Source organism: Equus caballus, chromosome 4 (genome assembly GCF_041296265.1).
Source record: "Equus caballus isolate H_3958 breed thoroughbred chromosome 4, TB-T2T, whole genome shotgun sequence".
Classification (NCBI taxonomy): Eukaryota; Metazoa; Chordata; class Mammalia; order Perissodactyla; family Equidae; genus Equus; species Equus caballus.
The window spans coordinates 31,635,332-31,653,181 of NC_091687.1; the positions used below are offsets into that span (position 1 = coordinate 31,635,332).

At 34.3% G+C, this 17,850-nt stretch overlaps 1 protein-coding gene across 14 annotated transcripts in view; it reads right to left on the reverse strand.

Moving 5' to 3' along the window:
• The window catches only part of PCLO (piccolo presynaptic cytomatrix protein), a 386,717-nt gene that overhangs the window by 72,249 nt on the left and 296,618 nt on the right, over positions 1-17,850 (reverse strand). For 7 of the 14 annotated variants that reach the window (XR_011437786.1, XR_011437781.1, XR_011437784.1 and 4 more), the window contains 5 exons: positions 17,551-17,675; positions 7,605-7,698; positions 6,323-6,394; positions 4,045-4,225; positions 238-2,435 (listed from right to left, as the gene is read on the reverse strand). Coding sequence is in view for 6 of the 14 variants with exons in the window: in XM_070264477.1 (XP_070120578.1) it covers positions 2,224-2,435; positions 4,045-4,225; positions 6,323-6,394; positions 7,605-7,698; positions 17,551-17,675 (684 nt within the window). In the remaining 8 variants the exon portion in view is untranslated. Of the gene's footprint in view, positions 1-237; positions 2,436-4,044; positions 4,226-6,322; positions 6,395-7,604; positions 7,699-15,038; positions 15,066-17,550; positions 17,676-17,850 lie in introns of those variants that run through there. The other 7 variants (XM_070264476.1, XM_070264474.1, XM_023639089.2 and 4 more) reach the window with 3 other exon arrangements.

The following is a 17,850-nucleotide window of genomic DNA, read 5'->3' on the forward strand; positions in this document are numbered from 1 at the left end:
ATTTATTTATATGTTTAGACAAGCTCTGGTGCTTTTATGTGGTAATAATTTTCCATCTACCTTATAATGTTTCTGACATGGAATTTTGTTCTGCTCCCAAATGTTCTATCATTACAGCTCTCGCTAGCAATGGAGCTGTAACTATAAATACTCTATTGCAAGGAATCAAATGAGAAAGCAAAAACTGACACACTCATTTTAAGCTGCATTATATAACAATGGCTCAGAACCCAGTAGTTTATGAATGAAATAAAGATACTTTATTTATTACACAGGCACTTGGATATTCACATGCCCAACACGTCTGATACACTTAACAACTACGGAAACATGGGTGGAAAATGTCTGTTTGTAGGATCAAGAGAGAACTTGCACCATGTAAAGGTGAATGAGTGCAATAACAATTTTTCCTTTACTTTCCTCTAAATTTCCAAAATCCACTGAATTTTTAAAAAGTTACACTTGAAATAATATGCAACAAAAACTGATCTACATTCCAACGGGTATGCTAACTCGAATTGTGAGCAAACTTTTATCACAATGCAACAGATTTATAGTCATGCTTAAACAGATTAGGTTAGTAGCATGCATTCCATTCTGCAATATGAATATTGTTAATCTATTTCCCAACAAAAGTTAAAAGATGCCCAGTCCATAGAAAAATACAAATCACTGTAGTCAATATATTTTGGGACTGATCTTGGGACTTACATGGTGATGATGAAGTCCTGAAAATGCCATGCCCACAAAAGCACATTAAGAAGTGGATAAACACATTTTATCAGACAATCTCTAAAAATTAAAAGATGAGGGCTTTAAATTTGGGGGATGTTCTTGCTGTGTGCTTTGAATAGTGCCTTTCTGCTCACCTCCTTCTGGCTTGACTGGTCCATCAGACATCACTTTCCTGAGGGCTAGCTGGCTTTGGTCTTGGTTGCCAGTGGCTGGTGGAGGCAGATTATCAGACTGAGTTCTTTGAATGGGGAGGACTCCTGCTATGCTGTGTCTGTGCTGCTTCCTGGCATGATTAGACTGACCGCTTTTATGTGCTGCTGTGGCAGTGTGGGTGAGATGGAAACCCAGAGTGTGTATCCTCAGATGGAACCAGCTTAAATGTTATGCATGCAAACAGAAGTGTTCTTTTGCTCTATTTAAATAAGTTGTGTTTTCGAATGCCAAAATCACACCACATGCACAGCACTGAAAGGGGGTAAAACTGGCTGTTTCTTTGGAAACGATGATCTTGGGAGATAAGGAGAACATTAGTCTATCGCCATTGTCTGGCTAATGCCTCTTGGAAGTAACAGTGCACCTATATTTGTGAAATCTCTGCACTTTCATATAATTTTATTATTTGACTAAATTTTTACAAATTAAATGTAAATACAGCAGTTATGATGGGTAAATTGTTATGTTTTAATTAATTTACAGCTACTAGATATTGTACTTCTTGACTTTCAAAAGATTCCCTATGGTTAGAAAAGAACCCTATAAATTCTCTGTTATCATATACAAAGAGTAATCCAACAGAGTGTAATCCAGCCTTACTGAGGTTGCATTGCCTCATCGCACATGCTTATATATATTAATATTATGTACTTTTTGAGAATATAACAAACATGATTTTCTTCACAGATTTTTTTCAAAAGACTAGAAAGTTTCCCACATGGAAAGCTAGAACATTCCACATGCATAATTTGTTAGTGTTTTAAAGCGTTGGCTTGAAATAGTTTTTCCCCCTAGGTTCTGGAACTTGACTGTTGGTCGCATTACTCTCTTGCCTAAAATTTTTGAGTGTTTTCAGATGTGAGACTCTCATTGCTAAGCTGCTTTAAGTGCTTGTGTGTGTGTGTTTTTGGTGTAATGCCTGGAAAATTGGCAGCCACTTGTGATTATAATTCCTGTACTCTAAAGGACATTTAAGCACATACAAAAAGGACACACAACATTGCTTTGCCTGCAAACATCACAGACATAGCTACCAAATACTATGAGTCAGGTTGGATGGATGGTGGAGACAAAGGAGAAACAGCCAGTTTTATTGCGATCTATGTAACTTAAAAAAAAAATCTAAATAAGAAAGAGCATGTTTATGTATTGAGACTGTTCTTACACAGACAGAGGGACAGAGTGAGCAGGGTATGCCAAAAACAGAAAGCAAACAGGGAAGGACAGCAGGAAAGAAAGGCAACAGATGAACATTAAGCTGCCATGCTGAGGAATTTATTTGCGTCTTTTACTTGGTTGAAGGCGGAGTTGTTGCACGGCGGCTTCAGCAGCGGCTATGGCAGCTCCTGCATCTTCCAGGTGGGTCTGGGTGACACTGGTTTTGCTTTGACTGCGAGATGGTCCATGAGAGCGGAGATGGCCTTCAGAGGAGGATTTCGAGCTACCAGGACTACTATGGGATTTCTCAATGGTGGGAACCTGCATGTCTGGTTACAAAAGGATAAAACATGAGTCAAAGTTGCCCTAGCAGTCTTCTCATCAAGCTTGGTCTCACATAATTGGAAACTGCCTAAGATTTATGTTAATTCTGTTTCTTTTTTGACTCATTTGTGCAACTGCTCACTGCACAGTAATGTGATTAAACATTCGGGGAACAATTTTTGGAGGAAAGGCAAAAGGATGATAATCTTGAGAAGAGATAAGTTTGAGAAGAGGAATACATTCTAACTACCCTCAAGTAAATGCATATATTAACTTATAGTCTCACCAAGCAACTATGCTAATTACAGTAGGGACCAGGTAAGAGACAGCAGGCTTACACTGCTGCAGGAGAGATTTTAAGTAAAAATGGAGTGAATTCCTGGATGAAAGGGTCTGAGTCTCTAGGACATATTAAAAGTGGAGATTGTAGAATCTCTGTCTGAGGCGATTTTAGAGAATGTAGATACAGATCACACATTTACTATAGTAGTTGCAGAGAGAGAGGTCTTTATACTAACAATATTCCAGAATGTTAATCAGAGCAGAGTTGATCTGGCTAAGTTGAACCCATAAATGATCTATAAAACTCATTCATAAGTACTCTGTAGCGCTCATTATAGTCAGTGGTTTGTCATATCGACTCAGTGGCCTACTGGACATGACCTCAGTTTTCTACCTCCTAGAACACTTGTGGTTACGATGCCTTCCCTTTCTAATGTGCAAAGAACCACTTTTTAATTTGATGTGCTTTCTGAGAAGAGGAGAGAAGGAAGCAATATTCAGGTTCAATATAAAAATTTGTATGTGATAATTATAAATAGTTCAGTATATCTAGGTAAGATACTATGTGGTTATCTCTTAATAGGCAGTAACCGAGTTTATAATGAAGACTAATGTTGTGTTGTAGGATAATTGGTAATGAACCTGCCAAAGGAAAAGCTCATTCAAATGGGAATGCTGCACATATTGGCAAACCCAATGTATGACACTGCTATTTAAAAAAAATCCATAGAATTGGCTTGACTCCAAGATTTAGGAAAGATTTCAGTCTACCAATTGTTTTGATGACATGGGGAAAATGTTTTCGATATGCTAAGTAAAAAGAAAGATGCAAAATTATATATGTTCATTACATATATATTACACATTATTACATATATATCAGTAAGAATATACCTATGAAAAATAGGGTATTTTAGAAGAAATATGCATAAATAGTAAAGGTGATTATGTCTAGTCAATGAACTGGTGAGGATTTTTATATGTTATTTATGAAATACCCCAATTCATATTATAAAATCATATCATCATGGATTTTGAGAGCTGGAAAAGACCCAATAGCTCATACAGTCCAACCTTCTCCATTTTACAGGTTGAAAATGGAGAGTCAGAAAGATGAAGATCACAAAGTCATAAAGTTAATTATGGGGTGATCTGACACTAAAGCCCATTTCTCCTGATTCCATATCCATCATTCTTTGCATGATACTATATTAAGTATTTTCCACCAGAATGTAACCCTTCAAAATATATTAAACATAAAGGCATTCATATTCAAGAAAACACCAAGTGAACAAACAGACAAAAGCTTTTTCTACTTGAAGCATCTCCTACCCTTGGATGGGTCAGGGAAGATGCCATGGCTTCTGCTTTTGATGACAGATGGCTTTGGGGACTGCTGGCTGCTTGGACTGGAATGGGACTTGCCATGATCAATACTTTCAGTCTGTTCTTTGAGAGGATACCACCTAGGAGTGTTATCAAGGTGAGATGTGCTCGATAAATCAATCAATACCTGAAAAAAAGGGCAATAATCCCATGAAATTTGTGGATTAAGCTATAATTCATTCACTTCTTTTTTCTATGATCTGAAATTTATTCAAGAATATAAGCCAAAGGATATAGCATAACCTTTGAGGTTGATGAGGCCATCGTCCTCATTTTTCTTTACTCATGATATTGGGTACAATGTCTTGTGCAAACTGGATGCTTAAAAAATGTTTGGTTACAGGCCGGCCCTGTGGCTGAGTGGTTAAGTTTGTGTGCTCAGCTTTGGCAGCCCAGGGTTTGCCAGTTTGGATCCTGGGCACAGACCTACACACAGCTCATCAAGCCGTGCTGTGGTGGCATCCCACATAGAAGAACTAGAATGACCTACAACTAGGATATACAACTATGTACTGGGGCTTTGGGGAGAAAAAAAAAAAAGAACAAGATTGACAACAGATTTAGCTCAGGTCAATCTTCCTCATCAAAAAGCAAAAAAAAAAAAAAAAGGTTTGCTTAAATTGGACTGTATAAAATCTTTGACTATTAATTAAATAATATTGAGATGATATAAAAAGGTAGCATTACAAGTCAATCTCTTTATAAAATAAGGCTTTCTTTTGTTAAATGGACATACTCTAGTCCTAAACGACTAGCATTTTTGAATATTGTTTCATTTTAGTTACAAGAAGGACAAACAAAAAAATGGTAATTTGCAATTACTAAGTTACTTCCTCTATTTTAAAACATACTTTAGTTCACATTTGAAATAGGGATATGTCTAACAGTTGATGATAAGAAAGCACTGTGTCATGGTTTCATTGGCAGGATTTTTCTTTCTTTGTAGTTCATAAATGACGGTGCACTTTACAGTTGCTGGAGTCTTAGATTTGATGAGATGTAAAAATATGAAAAGCAAGCACAATGGATATATGCTCTAGGTTCATGCAAACATAGGAAGACAATAAATTAAGAGGACTTCAATAAGTCAGTTTTTTGAAATGGGACATCAAATCAGATATAACACTACATTCTAAAGTAGTCCTGCCTAAGCCTTCCAAGTGGTTGTATCAGGATGGAGCCTGCTGGTGAAAGTCAAATGGCTTAGTTTTAATGGGAAAGTAAAGAGTCTCAGAACCAAACAAGGCCTCATGTCACCTAGACTACACTACTTTTTCTACTGTCTCTACTAAAAGGATATCATATTTTCTAGGGGTTAGATTTGGGGGAGGATGACTTATGTTTTAACATTAATTCATACCCTCTGCTCTAAGCAAAGATTGCTAACAAATATATATATATTTTCGGAATATGATAGATGAAAAAAGTCACAGGATCTGACCACTCTACCAGATTTCATGATTAGGTTAGATTTCCTTTGAATTTATGTAAAATCGTTTTCTCCTACTTCTAGTTTTGCTTCCTAATATATTTTGAGAGATTTTTCAAGGGATACTTAAAAGAAATAAGAATGTCAAATATCACGTCAAGTCATATGCAGTGAGGAATAGCAATTAAATAACCTACAAATGCATTTAAAAAAATCCAGCTCATTTTGTAATATAATAAACATATCTCAAATCTTTAACATGATTATTTGGACTCGGGGCTGGCCCGGTGGCGCAGTGGTTAAGTGCGCATGTTTCGCTTCGGTGACCCAGGGTTCACCGGTTCGAATCCTGGGTGCGGACATGGCACCGCTTAGCACACCATGCTGTCGTAGGCGTCCCACATATAAAGTAGAGGAAGATGGGCAGAATGTTAGCTCAGGGTCAGTCTTCCTCAGCAAAAAGAGGAGGACTGGCAGATGTTAGCTCAGGGCTAGTCTTCCTCAAAAAAAAAAAAAAAAAATTTGGACTCACAGCACAATTATATAAATTTCTATGAAAACAATTAGTATTTCATCTCACAAAGTAATTATAGAGTAGATCAAGTGGTAAAATAAAAACTATTTCTTGAGCTGCTATTCATCTATTCAAAAAGTAAATCAGAAAATAAGTTATATCCACCAAAGGATTTTATCCAGGAATGGCTACCTTATAAACTTAAGAAATATGTTTTGCATCAAGCTTTAATTGGTGGTTTACAATGAAAGTAAATAAAGAAAAGGAAATCAGAGGCTCACCTCACCAAGAAAGTCATTGGAAGAAAATCTATCATAATCCCAGACTGTCACCTCCAGTGTTTTCTTCTTGAGCTACAGTTCAAATAAAAATGTCATTAACCCCATTTTTCATCAAAAATTTTCATTACATTCATATAAGAGACTCACATATTTTCATTTACTTGAACTCTTTCCATTTATGTAAAAATACTTTAAATTTTATGTGAAACCATGTGGATTTATAATAAATATTATGGAAAATGCCATTTTGCAGTTCAACCCAGTGTTTGATTATGATACTTCATTATTTTGTAAATAAATGATGACTTTTACTTATTACCTGTTATTCTAGCCCTGCCCATTTCTAAACACAGAAAGCAGAATACATACATACTCTTTAAGTACAAAGAATTAATAGGTTGCAAAACTGTCTAGGTTATTTAAAGTATTTTGATTATAGTTTTTGTTTCAGCAAGTTGCAAAATAGCATTGTAGCATTGTCTTATTTCTGCAGGTGAATGTAACTTAAATTCAAGAACCTAGATTACAGCTTCAATTTCATAGACAAATTAGAAATCTTCCAGAGGACAAATTATAAGTCTCATTTTGAAAGACAACTCATTTGTAAATTATTTCATATGGATGTCTTCTTCCTATTCTATTTGTATTGTTTTCTCTCTGAATTCAGCCTTATAAAAGATTATTTTCTGTTATTTGTGAAAAGTTATGACATGAAGATTTTCAGAAACACTTTGATATAACTTTGCCTAGAGTCATTTATTTGTGGTGATAGTCCTCTACACTAGTCATCTTTATGCTTTCTTCTGTACAATTTAGTCCCACAATGCCAGATTCTTAGGAGGCCTCAATTCAGAGAAGAGGTGATGCCTGACAATGTTGCCTGGTGGGGTAACACATTTCTGTGCATTGAGTCTTTTTTTCCTTTGTGTTTTTTATGAAAAGCAAAATATAACAGGTTGGAAAATATTTTCCCTCAAAATATGATAATATGGCCCAGTCTATTGAAATATTTAATTTTGAAATGATCAATGGAAAATGTGCCACTAGTCTTATTTATTTATTTGTTTATTTTTTGGCGGTTTTGACAAAATGCACACATTTACTTTCACTGTATCTTTGAACTGCACCCATTTCCTTTCACTGTCTACATTTCTTATGTGTATTTTACTCAATTCTTTTTGTTTGTATGGCAAAATTTTGACATGAATCACATCTTTCAATAATTTTGTCATCACCATTATATTAGCCTAAATCAGTCACATAGAGAATAATTGTTGCATACCTGTTCCATGGAGATACTTTTATAAATTACTGTTTGATTCCACTCAGGATTAAGACTTTTCTGAACATATTTAGTCCTTCTTTTAGACTCAGCACTGAATTGGAAGAAAAGAAAGAGTTATCTTGATTATTCACTTTAACTGATGACTTCATAGTCAACCTGAAGGGCACGCAGACTTTTACAGATATTTTGTTTTGAATTACTATGTAATCATCTCATCATCCTCATGTCTTAAACCTTATTTTAAGTTGAATGCACAATAACAATTTAAAAATACGTTGGATGCCTTTAGTTTTATTTGCTTGAAGTTAGTTTTTTAAGGAAAAGCTTTTAGGTGTTCTAACTATACTGTAATTTTAGAAATCTTACTCTCTCCTGAATGCAGGAGATAATTACATGAACTATATGGTAACAGCAATATCTTCTTTTCCAATAAATAATAATTTGGTATTTAACTTTCCAATAGTTTTGCAACTAATCATGTCAGCAAAGCCAAATGGTCTTTCAGTTCATTTTTTCCCATAAAAAACTATAATAATTCTTTGACTGAGGAAAGGATGAAAAACTTCTGTTGCTATAGCTGACATTCCATTAACATTTGTTACTTTATACTTAAAGTATATTCTGACACTCTTAGTAAAGTAGAATATTTAATCTAGTTATAAAACAATTTAACTTAAATATAAATTATTGGTTTATGTCAATAGCTTATGTTACAAATGATAAACCAAATCAAAACTTTTCCTCATTCATTATAACTTGGGGCATTTGAGTTTATCCTTGACTTTTCCACTCACTCTGAGCAACATTTAGAAGCTTATTTCCTACATATTTAAACACAATTTATTTCCAAAATCTATTCTAATTAAGTCTGACAGGACATCTATAGCTGGCATCAACCAGCTGATGGGATTGGAATTACGCTATCTGATATTAGCCAATGGTGCCCAAACAAACAAGGCCTTTCTCTAACCCTCACTGCCTTTTTCTGAATTTCCTGCCTAGACCAGAGTCCTGAAAACCAACCTACTTGTCTGGGGTCCTTTCACGTGCCTTGACTTCACAAGCTGCCTTTCCCTAAAGGGACTGGATCCTGACTCTGGATCTGTAGTTTTATTCCCAACTATGGGCAAACTAATTCTTGCTACAGTCCTGGGCTCATGTATTGCCATACCCTGGAATGCCTACTATTGTTCCCCAGGCACTAATTTACTTATCCATTCTAGATAAAGATATTGAGAATCCAGCTCCAGTTCACCTCACTTTTAGAGGTGAATCTATAGCCAAGTATCTTTCTTCTCTCTCTAGCTGTATTCCTTTTCTTACCAGCCATATGCAAGGGCAGTAACTCCCAACATTGACTGTATGTTAGGATCACCTTGGATCTGAGTTCCAAGGGTGAGAGGTGGGGCAGCCAGCATGGTACCCACATACCCTCGCCCTTCACCTCCAAGGAGAGTCTGATTTAATAGGTCTGGGGTGAGGCTTGGACATCAGAATTTTTTAAATCTCCCAGGTAAATCTAATACATAGCCAAGATTGAGAACCACTGAGTACATCTAACACCTCACATTTCAGCCATTGTGAACTGAATCCAGTTTAGGAAATAAAGCTGCACTCTTCTCCCTTCTAACCAACCTATTTGAATGTACGAAATTAAGAGCAAGATTTCTCAATTCCATCATTTAAGATAAACTGCAAATAATTCTGGGGAAATGTATATGCAATCATTTAAAGAAATAGGAACTCTCACAGACTGTGGACACAAAGTATAAATTTGTATGCAGAGTTTTAGATAAATTTGTCTATTTATACTGAAGTTCAAGTTTATGTACCCAAACACCCAAAAAATTCCACTTCGACTATAGAGAAATTCTCCCACCTGTACATAAGGAATTTGTTCAAGAACATTCATTTATTTGTTTCTAGTAGCATATTAATAAGATAATAAATAAATACATATGATATGTTCATTCAATGAAATTTAAGCAGCAGTTAAAATGAATGAAATATACCTCCATATATCAAGATAGATAAATCTTAAAAGAAATCGTGAGCAAAAAATTTGTAGAAAGATAACTATAGTAAGTTATGATATAAAGTTAAAATCATGTGAAATAATACTGTAAATTATTTATGCATAATGTATATATGTACAACAAACATATGTATTAATATCATAAAACAGCTTGGAAATTATAGATAAAATTCTGTTTAGTAGTTATCTCATTTGGACAGGGGAATGGTTTCAGAGGGCTTCAGTGGTACCTGTAAAATGTTTTTTATTTAAAAAAGTCTGGGGGCCGGCCCAGTGGCACAGCGGTTAAGTACGCACGTTCCGTTTTGGCAGCCTAGGGTTCGCTGGTTTGGATCCCGGGTGCGGACATGGCACCGCTTGTCAGGCCATGCTGTGGTAGGCGTCCCACACATAAAGTAGAGGAAGATTGGCACGGATGTTAGCTCAGGGCCAGTCTTCCTCAGATAAAAGAGGATGATTGGCAGATGTTACCTCAGGGATAATCTTCCCCGGGGGAAAAAAAAAGTCTGAAGCCAGTATAGCAAAATGTTAAGATTTGATAAGCTGGATGGCAAGAACACAAGTATTTGTTAGAGTATTTTCTATAATTTCCAGTAAGTTTGAAATATTTTGTAACAAAAATTCAAAATTATTTTGGTAAAGTATATCCATTTATATTTTATGCTTTTGATTTTTTTAAATGACATAGGAAGAATGAATGTGACTAGTCTTAAGTTAATAGAAAACTTTGGTTGCTACTTTAGAATTCATGGCTATTACTCTAGGCAGGTATACTTAGAAGAAAAACATATTGTAGTATGAGTTTTAAAGTTTCTATTTGTTTTGGACCTAGTTATCAAGGTGGTAAGATCATGGGAAAAGGATAAAGATTCATAATATAATGGACAGTAGTAAAATTGTCATTTTTTTCAAATTCTGTAAAATTGAATGCATAAAGTTTTTTAAACAAGATTGAAGACGGAAATTAGTGTCAAATGCAAACTCATGCACTTTTACTAAAATTCTACATATGTCAATATGTATTAAAATAGTCTGCACTATTAAAGTGTCTTTGAAAGGATTTATTAGTCACCATCTTTTCTTAATCTATAAATACAAATAATTGTTATAATTTTTCACATGTATATTTTAGTCATTTTTTTAATTAACACATCTAGCAAAATTATGGAATGCCAACTTTGTACCAGGAACTATGCTTTATCAAAACGTACAGCTGCAAAACTCTTATTTAATTGTTTTGACATACCATTATATATTTGATTTACGCATGAAAAGCACTTTATAATGTAAGCACATTAAAATAATAACAGCTAACATTTATTAAATGCTTACTTTTTCTCAGGCAGAGTTCTAAGTGCTTTTCATGTGTTGACACATTTAACTTTCATAGCAACCCTACGAGATGGGTATTATTATTCTATTTTATGGATGGAAAAAACTCAAGCAAAGAAGAATTAAGGTATGTTGGCCTTATATTAGTTATGCATAGTTACTAACTCATAGGACCAAGATTCAAACACAGAGACACTGATTCCTTGTTCTTAAACATATGCTATGTGAACTGAATTGATTAGGCCTGTCATAAAATGTGATTAATGCATCAATTTTCTTAATTGCAGGCTTCATTAGCTGAAATATCTAGTTTGTCTTCTTTATCTTATGAAGTTCTGAACTTCAATTTAAATGTATATATGTTTAATATATATAAGTTATATATTATGTGTGTGTATATATATGCCTATCATCAAAATATTAAGCCAGTTTTAGAGTTGCTTAGGGAAATACTGAAAGCTATATCCCAAGATAGTGTTGTGGAACAGCTAGGGATCATTATTACATATATTTATTTTTGCCCAGATACACGCAGAAATAACGTAAATTAATTGAGAAAAATTTAGATGTTCATTTTAACAGAGTATCTTAATCTTATTAATGAGTTTGATTTTCTAATTCTGTCCAGACTCAAGGTATCCATTGCCTCTAGGATTAATGAAGGTAAACACACCTCACTACTGAGCCTGCCTCCACCAGCCCTAATTGACCCATGTAAATGCCAATGAAATCCTTTGCAGTCTTTTCACACTTGAATTTCCTGACACGCAGAGATGGCTGCACAAAGTCATTCCTTCAATAACACTTCTTTTATAACTACCACATACTGGCCATCTTGAGCACGATCCCAATGGGCTGTGTTGCCACTTTACACAATTGAAAACTCTCCACAATTCTCATAGCCATGACAAATCTGTGGATTACAAGTTGAAGATGGCCAGGTAAGAAGCAGAATTCTTGAATGTGAGCATAAATTCAGGTTGAGAAAATAGTGGAGCTCATTTTCTTTTTCCTTCCTTGTCTAGGAAACGTACTATATTCCTTCATGGAAAGACTGCAATAACGATATTATATTAGGGCAATTAGGCTATCTCTAATAATCAGAGAAGTTTTTTAGTAAGAGAAAATAAAAAGTCAATTAATCAAGATGCGAAATGGCGCTTACAAAAAAAATCTAAGCCTTCATCCCCTTGAAGTTTTTTCTTTCATTTTTTATTATTGGCCAGTCATTTTTGCATAAATAGCTATGATTTTAAGCCAGGCAGAAAAAAGATACTTAAAATTCAATTATTCTACCCTAAACGAGAAGGAAAAAACAGTTCTCAGAGTTTCTCTTTTTAATTTCAAAAGAAAAATTGAGAAAGATGAATGGAATATGATGGCTTCTTTGTATTTAACTTTCATAGAATTATCTAAAACACTGAAGGTCTTCATTTCTTTTATTTTATTTTGTTTTCCTTTATTGGAAATATACACAATGAGTCCAATAAAGAAATATATATGTGCATATAATTTTTTTCAAAATTACTCCTTTGAAGGTGTTTCCCTTAATTTGTGCAGAGCATATCCCATTTTATAAGCTCTGTTCTTCTGTGCAATAATGTGTTTATGGCCTGTCACTTTATTGTCCTCTGTGCTCCCAAGATCACAGACTATGCCTGTGTTGTCAACTCTAACCCCTACACCTAGCACTGTGCTAAAGAAATGTCTATTGGGTGGATCCTTAAAACATGCTTGTACTCCTTTTTTCCTCTAAAATCTATTGAAATAAAATAAGTTTTGGCCTTCAAATTGTAAATACATACAACACCTGTCCCTGCTTTACACAGGTCCAGGAGGAAATAGTTTGACATGCAAACACGGGTGTTTAGAGAAAGTCCAGCCAAGCATTGGGCTTCCAGGTGTCATGAGAGCTAAAATTAGTTTCAATCATAGCAAAATCTCATTGTGAAAAAATTTGCATTTTGTCCAATAGTGTAATGAGAGAAAACCAGAATAAGATCCTTGAGATATGCTCATTTCCATTTCTTAATCATCCAGGGGCAAGTATTGAGTTCAGGGACTCTTCAGGCTCTTTCCTTATCTTTCTTTCACCTCATTTTGGCTGACACAGGCCTTTCAAAGCTCATCAGTATATTGATCAAAGTGCGGGAAGAGGAAATGAAAGGAGACAAGAAAACTGGACCAGTGAAATTCATACTCCTTAACAGGATATTTTTAAAAAATTTTTTTTATTTTAAGAATGACAGATGCATTACATTTTATTACTGAAGAAAAGCTGTTTGGTTTTCTATATGCTGTTGTTAAATAATTTGGTATAATTGAGTAGCCCATGCATTCTGTATCTCTTGTTTGCAGAGATAACTGACCATTGGCTACATGAAGTTTATTACACATATTACAGAAATAATAGCAACTGTCATCTATTGAGAGCTTATTATATGCCACACATTGTGCTTATTACTTTTGATACATTACTCCATATGTTTCACAAAAAGCCAGAGGTAGGGGGACTATTATTATTTCAGTTTAGCAGAAGAGGACATTGTTTTAGAAAAACCTCACAACTTCTAAGTGGCAGGGCTGAAATTCAAACCCAAGTTCTTAAGGATGTCATTCATTGGCCTCCTCAGCCTAACTTACAACGTCAGTACCTTGTCGTTACAATTCCTTCCACATTGACAGTCCTCAAAGAGGTGATAAAAGTGACTTACAGATGAAAGATATGATGAGAAAGGTATTCTAGATCTTCTAAATTATAATCCAACACATCCCAGACTATTTGAATCATTATTTACATTTACAAAACATTCTCTCTTCTAAGTTGAATATAGACACTCATTGTCATTCTGACAATTTTCCTCCTGTTTCTCTGGATGGAAGATAGAAGGTTCTGAATAAAGTGATTGATAATGTCTGTTCTAAAAATGACACTGTCTCTTTGAAACAGAACCAATTTCACATATCAGTCTGAGAGACCCAGATGGTATCCTGAGGGGACAGAACCAGTCATAACAAGTAACCTTTTGCAGTGTCAAATTTCACTGTTTGCCATAATTATGTGGTGGCAAGGAAACAAAAAGTTTCTAAGCACTAGAAAAACTGTGGTGACTAAATCCTATTCTTTGAAATATTTAAATTTTATGCCTCTAAAAATCAGAAACAGCCTCTTTTGGGCAATGGCTTGTCAGGATTAGTAAAGTTGTCAAATTTTAATGTCACAGACAAAAACAAATCCTACCCCATTAATATTCTGGGATGGATTAAAATTCTCATCCCCTCATTGCTAGAGATGGTACACAATTCACCTCCCCAACTAAATCATACATTTAATTTATAATGCAATGAGATGTGCAAAAGAATGCTTTTGACTATGTATTGATAGTCTTAGCTGACAGGGTAATGATGCAACAACATTATAGGCTATATCAGAAAACAGTTTCCTACAACTGGCAAACAGAGGAGTTTGCTCTTATGTTGTTGTCAATACAATAGAGCAGGCAGATTATGGCATCCTATATTGCATAGCAATAATTTTGTGGGACAGATTGTATAAAGGCATGGAAATGTTTCAATATGTCGTGTAAGTGAGGAAAAAAGACCAGGCAACTATTGTCTTTAGGATGAGATACACACCCAGTACTGACATCCAGAAGATCGGTTAATTCTTTTGAAAAGGGAGTCTAGATTTTTAAATTTGTAATAGGAGACTCAGGAGAACTCAAGCCATGAATACCATATGAGAAGCTAAATGAATTTTAGTGGACAAATTATAAATGAAAACTTTAGTTATATCTAATTTTAGGGTGATATTTCCTTATTCATATTTTTCTATGTTTTTAATATTTTCTACTTTTCTATGTTCTATTGAACATATCTGATAAACCTATTTAGTAATGTTGTGGTCATAACCATTTGCTCTTAGCCTAATTCAATAGATACCAACATGTAGAAAAATAAAAATTACAGCCCAAGTTGAACTGCAGGTGTATGTACACAAAAGGCAAAACTTATAATGCTAGACATTACAGCATAGCTTGACACTGAAAGAGAACCAACTCTACCTTGCATTCTGGACAACCATGACTTGACTGCATTGATTCCAAGAGCAAGAGTGAAGGATACAACAGGAAAACAGGAAAGACAGGAAGAAAAAAGTTAGGAACAGAAAAAGGGAAGAAAATATGAGAATAATAATTAGAGGAGCTATACCATGACATGACATGAGACAGAAAATAATCTTAGAACCAAAGTGAAAATAATACCTCAGAAGTGTAAGAAATCCCAAGGCCTTGGTCACTGTGCTGATTAGGAGTAATTTAATGAAAGGGCTAGGAATTGAATAGGAGCAGCATATTAGCTGCCTTTGGGCCAAATCCCACAGAGCAGGAATGTTCTGTCTGACAAATTGTATGAGGATGGCTTTAGGTGGGAAACTCACCCTTTATTTCACTATGGTTCCCACCCTTCTCTATGGTTTCCCGGAATGGACTAAGATATTCATGTTATCTGCCTGCCCTTTCTGGTTGTTCAAGCTGCAACAGTCTAATTGAACTAGATCCTGTAGTAGATAAAAGATAGGCACCTCATATAGTATAAAAGGTGATACTCCAGGACATTATCAGAGAAGATAGAAAATAAAAAACAGTGCTTTACTTTCATTCATTAGCAGATGTTAATTAGAGATATACCCTTGCCAGTGATTTCCTCTTATCCCATACTACTGTTATCAAAGAACACTGAAGGTCTCAGGACTCAAATCAAAGGCAGAATGAAGTGATCAGTTTGTTGTTGTTATACTCATTTAAAAAATGTAGCCAAATTACAGTTATAACTACTACATAAAGATACAGCTTAATTAATATAAAATAAAAACTCCCCTTGCCTGTGCTATATGGCTAGTTGGTAATCTCTATAAATTAAATTCAATGGATCATGACTAGAGCAACAATATCAGCAATTCTAAGTTTCTAAATAAAATTATGGGGTAAGATGAAATTAAAGGCTGTATACTGAATTTGATATAGCACCTGGGAATTTTCAAATTATTTTCTGAGTACGACCTAATTTTATTCTCCTGACAAACTAAAAATTATGGCTCTGCCTACCTTGGCTCTCTCAATGCTGACAAGGAACCTGAATCTCACAGAATTGGTGATCTGCCTGTGGTGATATAATTAGTAAACAGCAGATTCAAAGGCAATGTGTAACTCTAATTTGGATCCCATTCAAACCAAGCAACTACAGTCATAGAACATGTTTTGTATGATTTCAATGCTTTTAAATTTGCTTAGGTTTGTTTTATAGCCCAGAACATAGTTTATCTTGGTGAATGTTCCATGTGCACTTGAAAAGAATACGTGTTCTGCTATTGATGGGTAGAATCTTCTATAAGTAACAGTTAGGTCATTAAAGCACTAGGAAAATATTATGAGGCAATTGGAGAAATTAGGAATTACTTAAAAAATTTTAAATTATTATAGTTATATGTGGTTTCATGATTATTTTTAAAATGAGCTATCTTTTAGAAATATATAGTAAATATTTGCAGAAAAAAGTTACAATAGTTGAGATCTACTTTAAAATAATCTGTATGGAGGGAGTGTATGAAGGTAAAAATGAAACATGAGTGGCTAGGAAGTGATATTTATTGAAGCTGAGTAATGGGTACATGGTGGGACATTAAACTATTCCTTCTGCTTATGTACGATAATTGAAAGTTTCCAAGTAAAAAGTAATATTCAAATGTCAGTCCTTAAGTGAAAAATGAACAAAAATAAAAGTAGTCTTCAAATTACCCCAATTCATTTCATTATACCTCCAATTGTTGATTACTTATGGTTCCATCATGCTAATTTGGCTAATATAAATTTTCAGATAAGGCATACTGTTATCGCTGTTTTGAAACCATCCTTGAGTACTGATTTATATACCAGAACACTTCAATTTGCATTTATTATGTGAAAATTAAACATCTCCAAGGAGTACTTGCTTTATATGAACAGTTTAATATCACACAAGAGATTCAAAAGGTATTTTTCATTTATTTACCAAAGTCACCACTTCAAATATTACTCTTGTTTTTCTTATTTTATAATTTTAAAACGTTGATTTGAAAATATGCATATAAATAAGGATACATCAACAGTCACTTAATGAACATTTAACATATTGGGTAATATAAAATAAAACAGTAACTTACGAGTCCTTGAACGTTGGCTTTGCAAATAAATTTAGGAATGTAAGCTAATTCTTTAAATCTGCCACAAATAATTCCTTAAGTGATTTCACAGGCAATCTGATTGGTCATAGCAGGAGTGGTTTCCTGAATCGAAACACTGATGTGTTCTCATTGAGGCAGGTTTTACTATAATCAGGGCTCTCCTAGAATGCTTTAAGGCTTAATAATAAATTTTTAATTCCACCTTATTCACTAGTTTTAAGTAAATAAATATGACATGCGGATAAAACTAAGGAAAAGATATTAAACTCTTTGAAATTAGACACTAGAAGACACTATCACTATTTTTTAAACCATGAAATGCAATTCTTGGAAGACATTGCTTCTTTACTTACCCTCGCCCTGGAAGAAGGTACACTTTAACAAAGGGGTCAGAATAACCATTGTTGTCTCGAGGGACAAGGTTTCTTGCTTGGAGAATATGTATTATGAGATTTCCAAGATCATAGTTGATTTGAAGCTTAAAGGAACAGCAAAATATTCCATGAACATTATGTTTTTGTTTTAGAAAACGTGTAATACGTTATCATTCAATATTTTACTATTATTTTTTTTAAATTCTCACAAGAAGCATTAACCTTCATTTTCATTTTATTTGAAACTGAACAGACCAGTTATTGTCTAATTTAATTGGA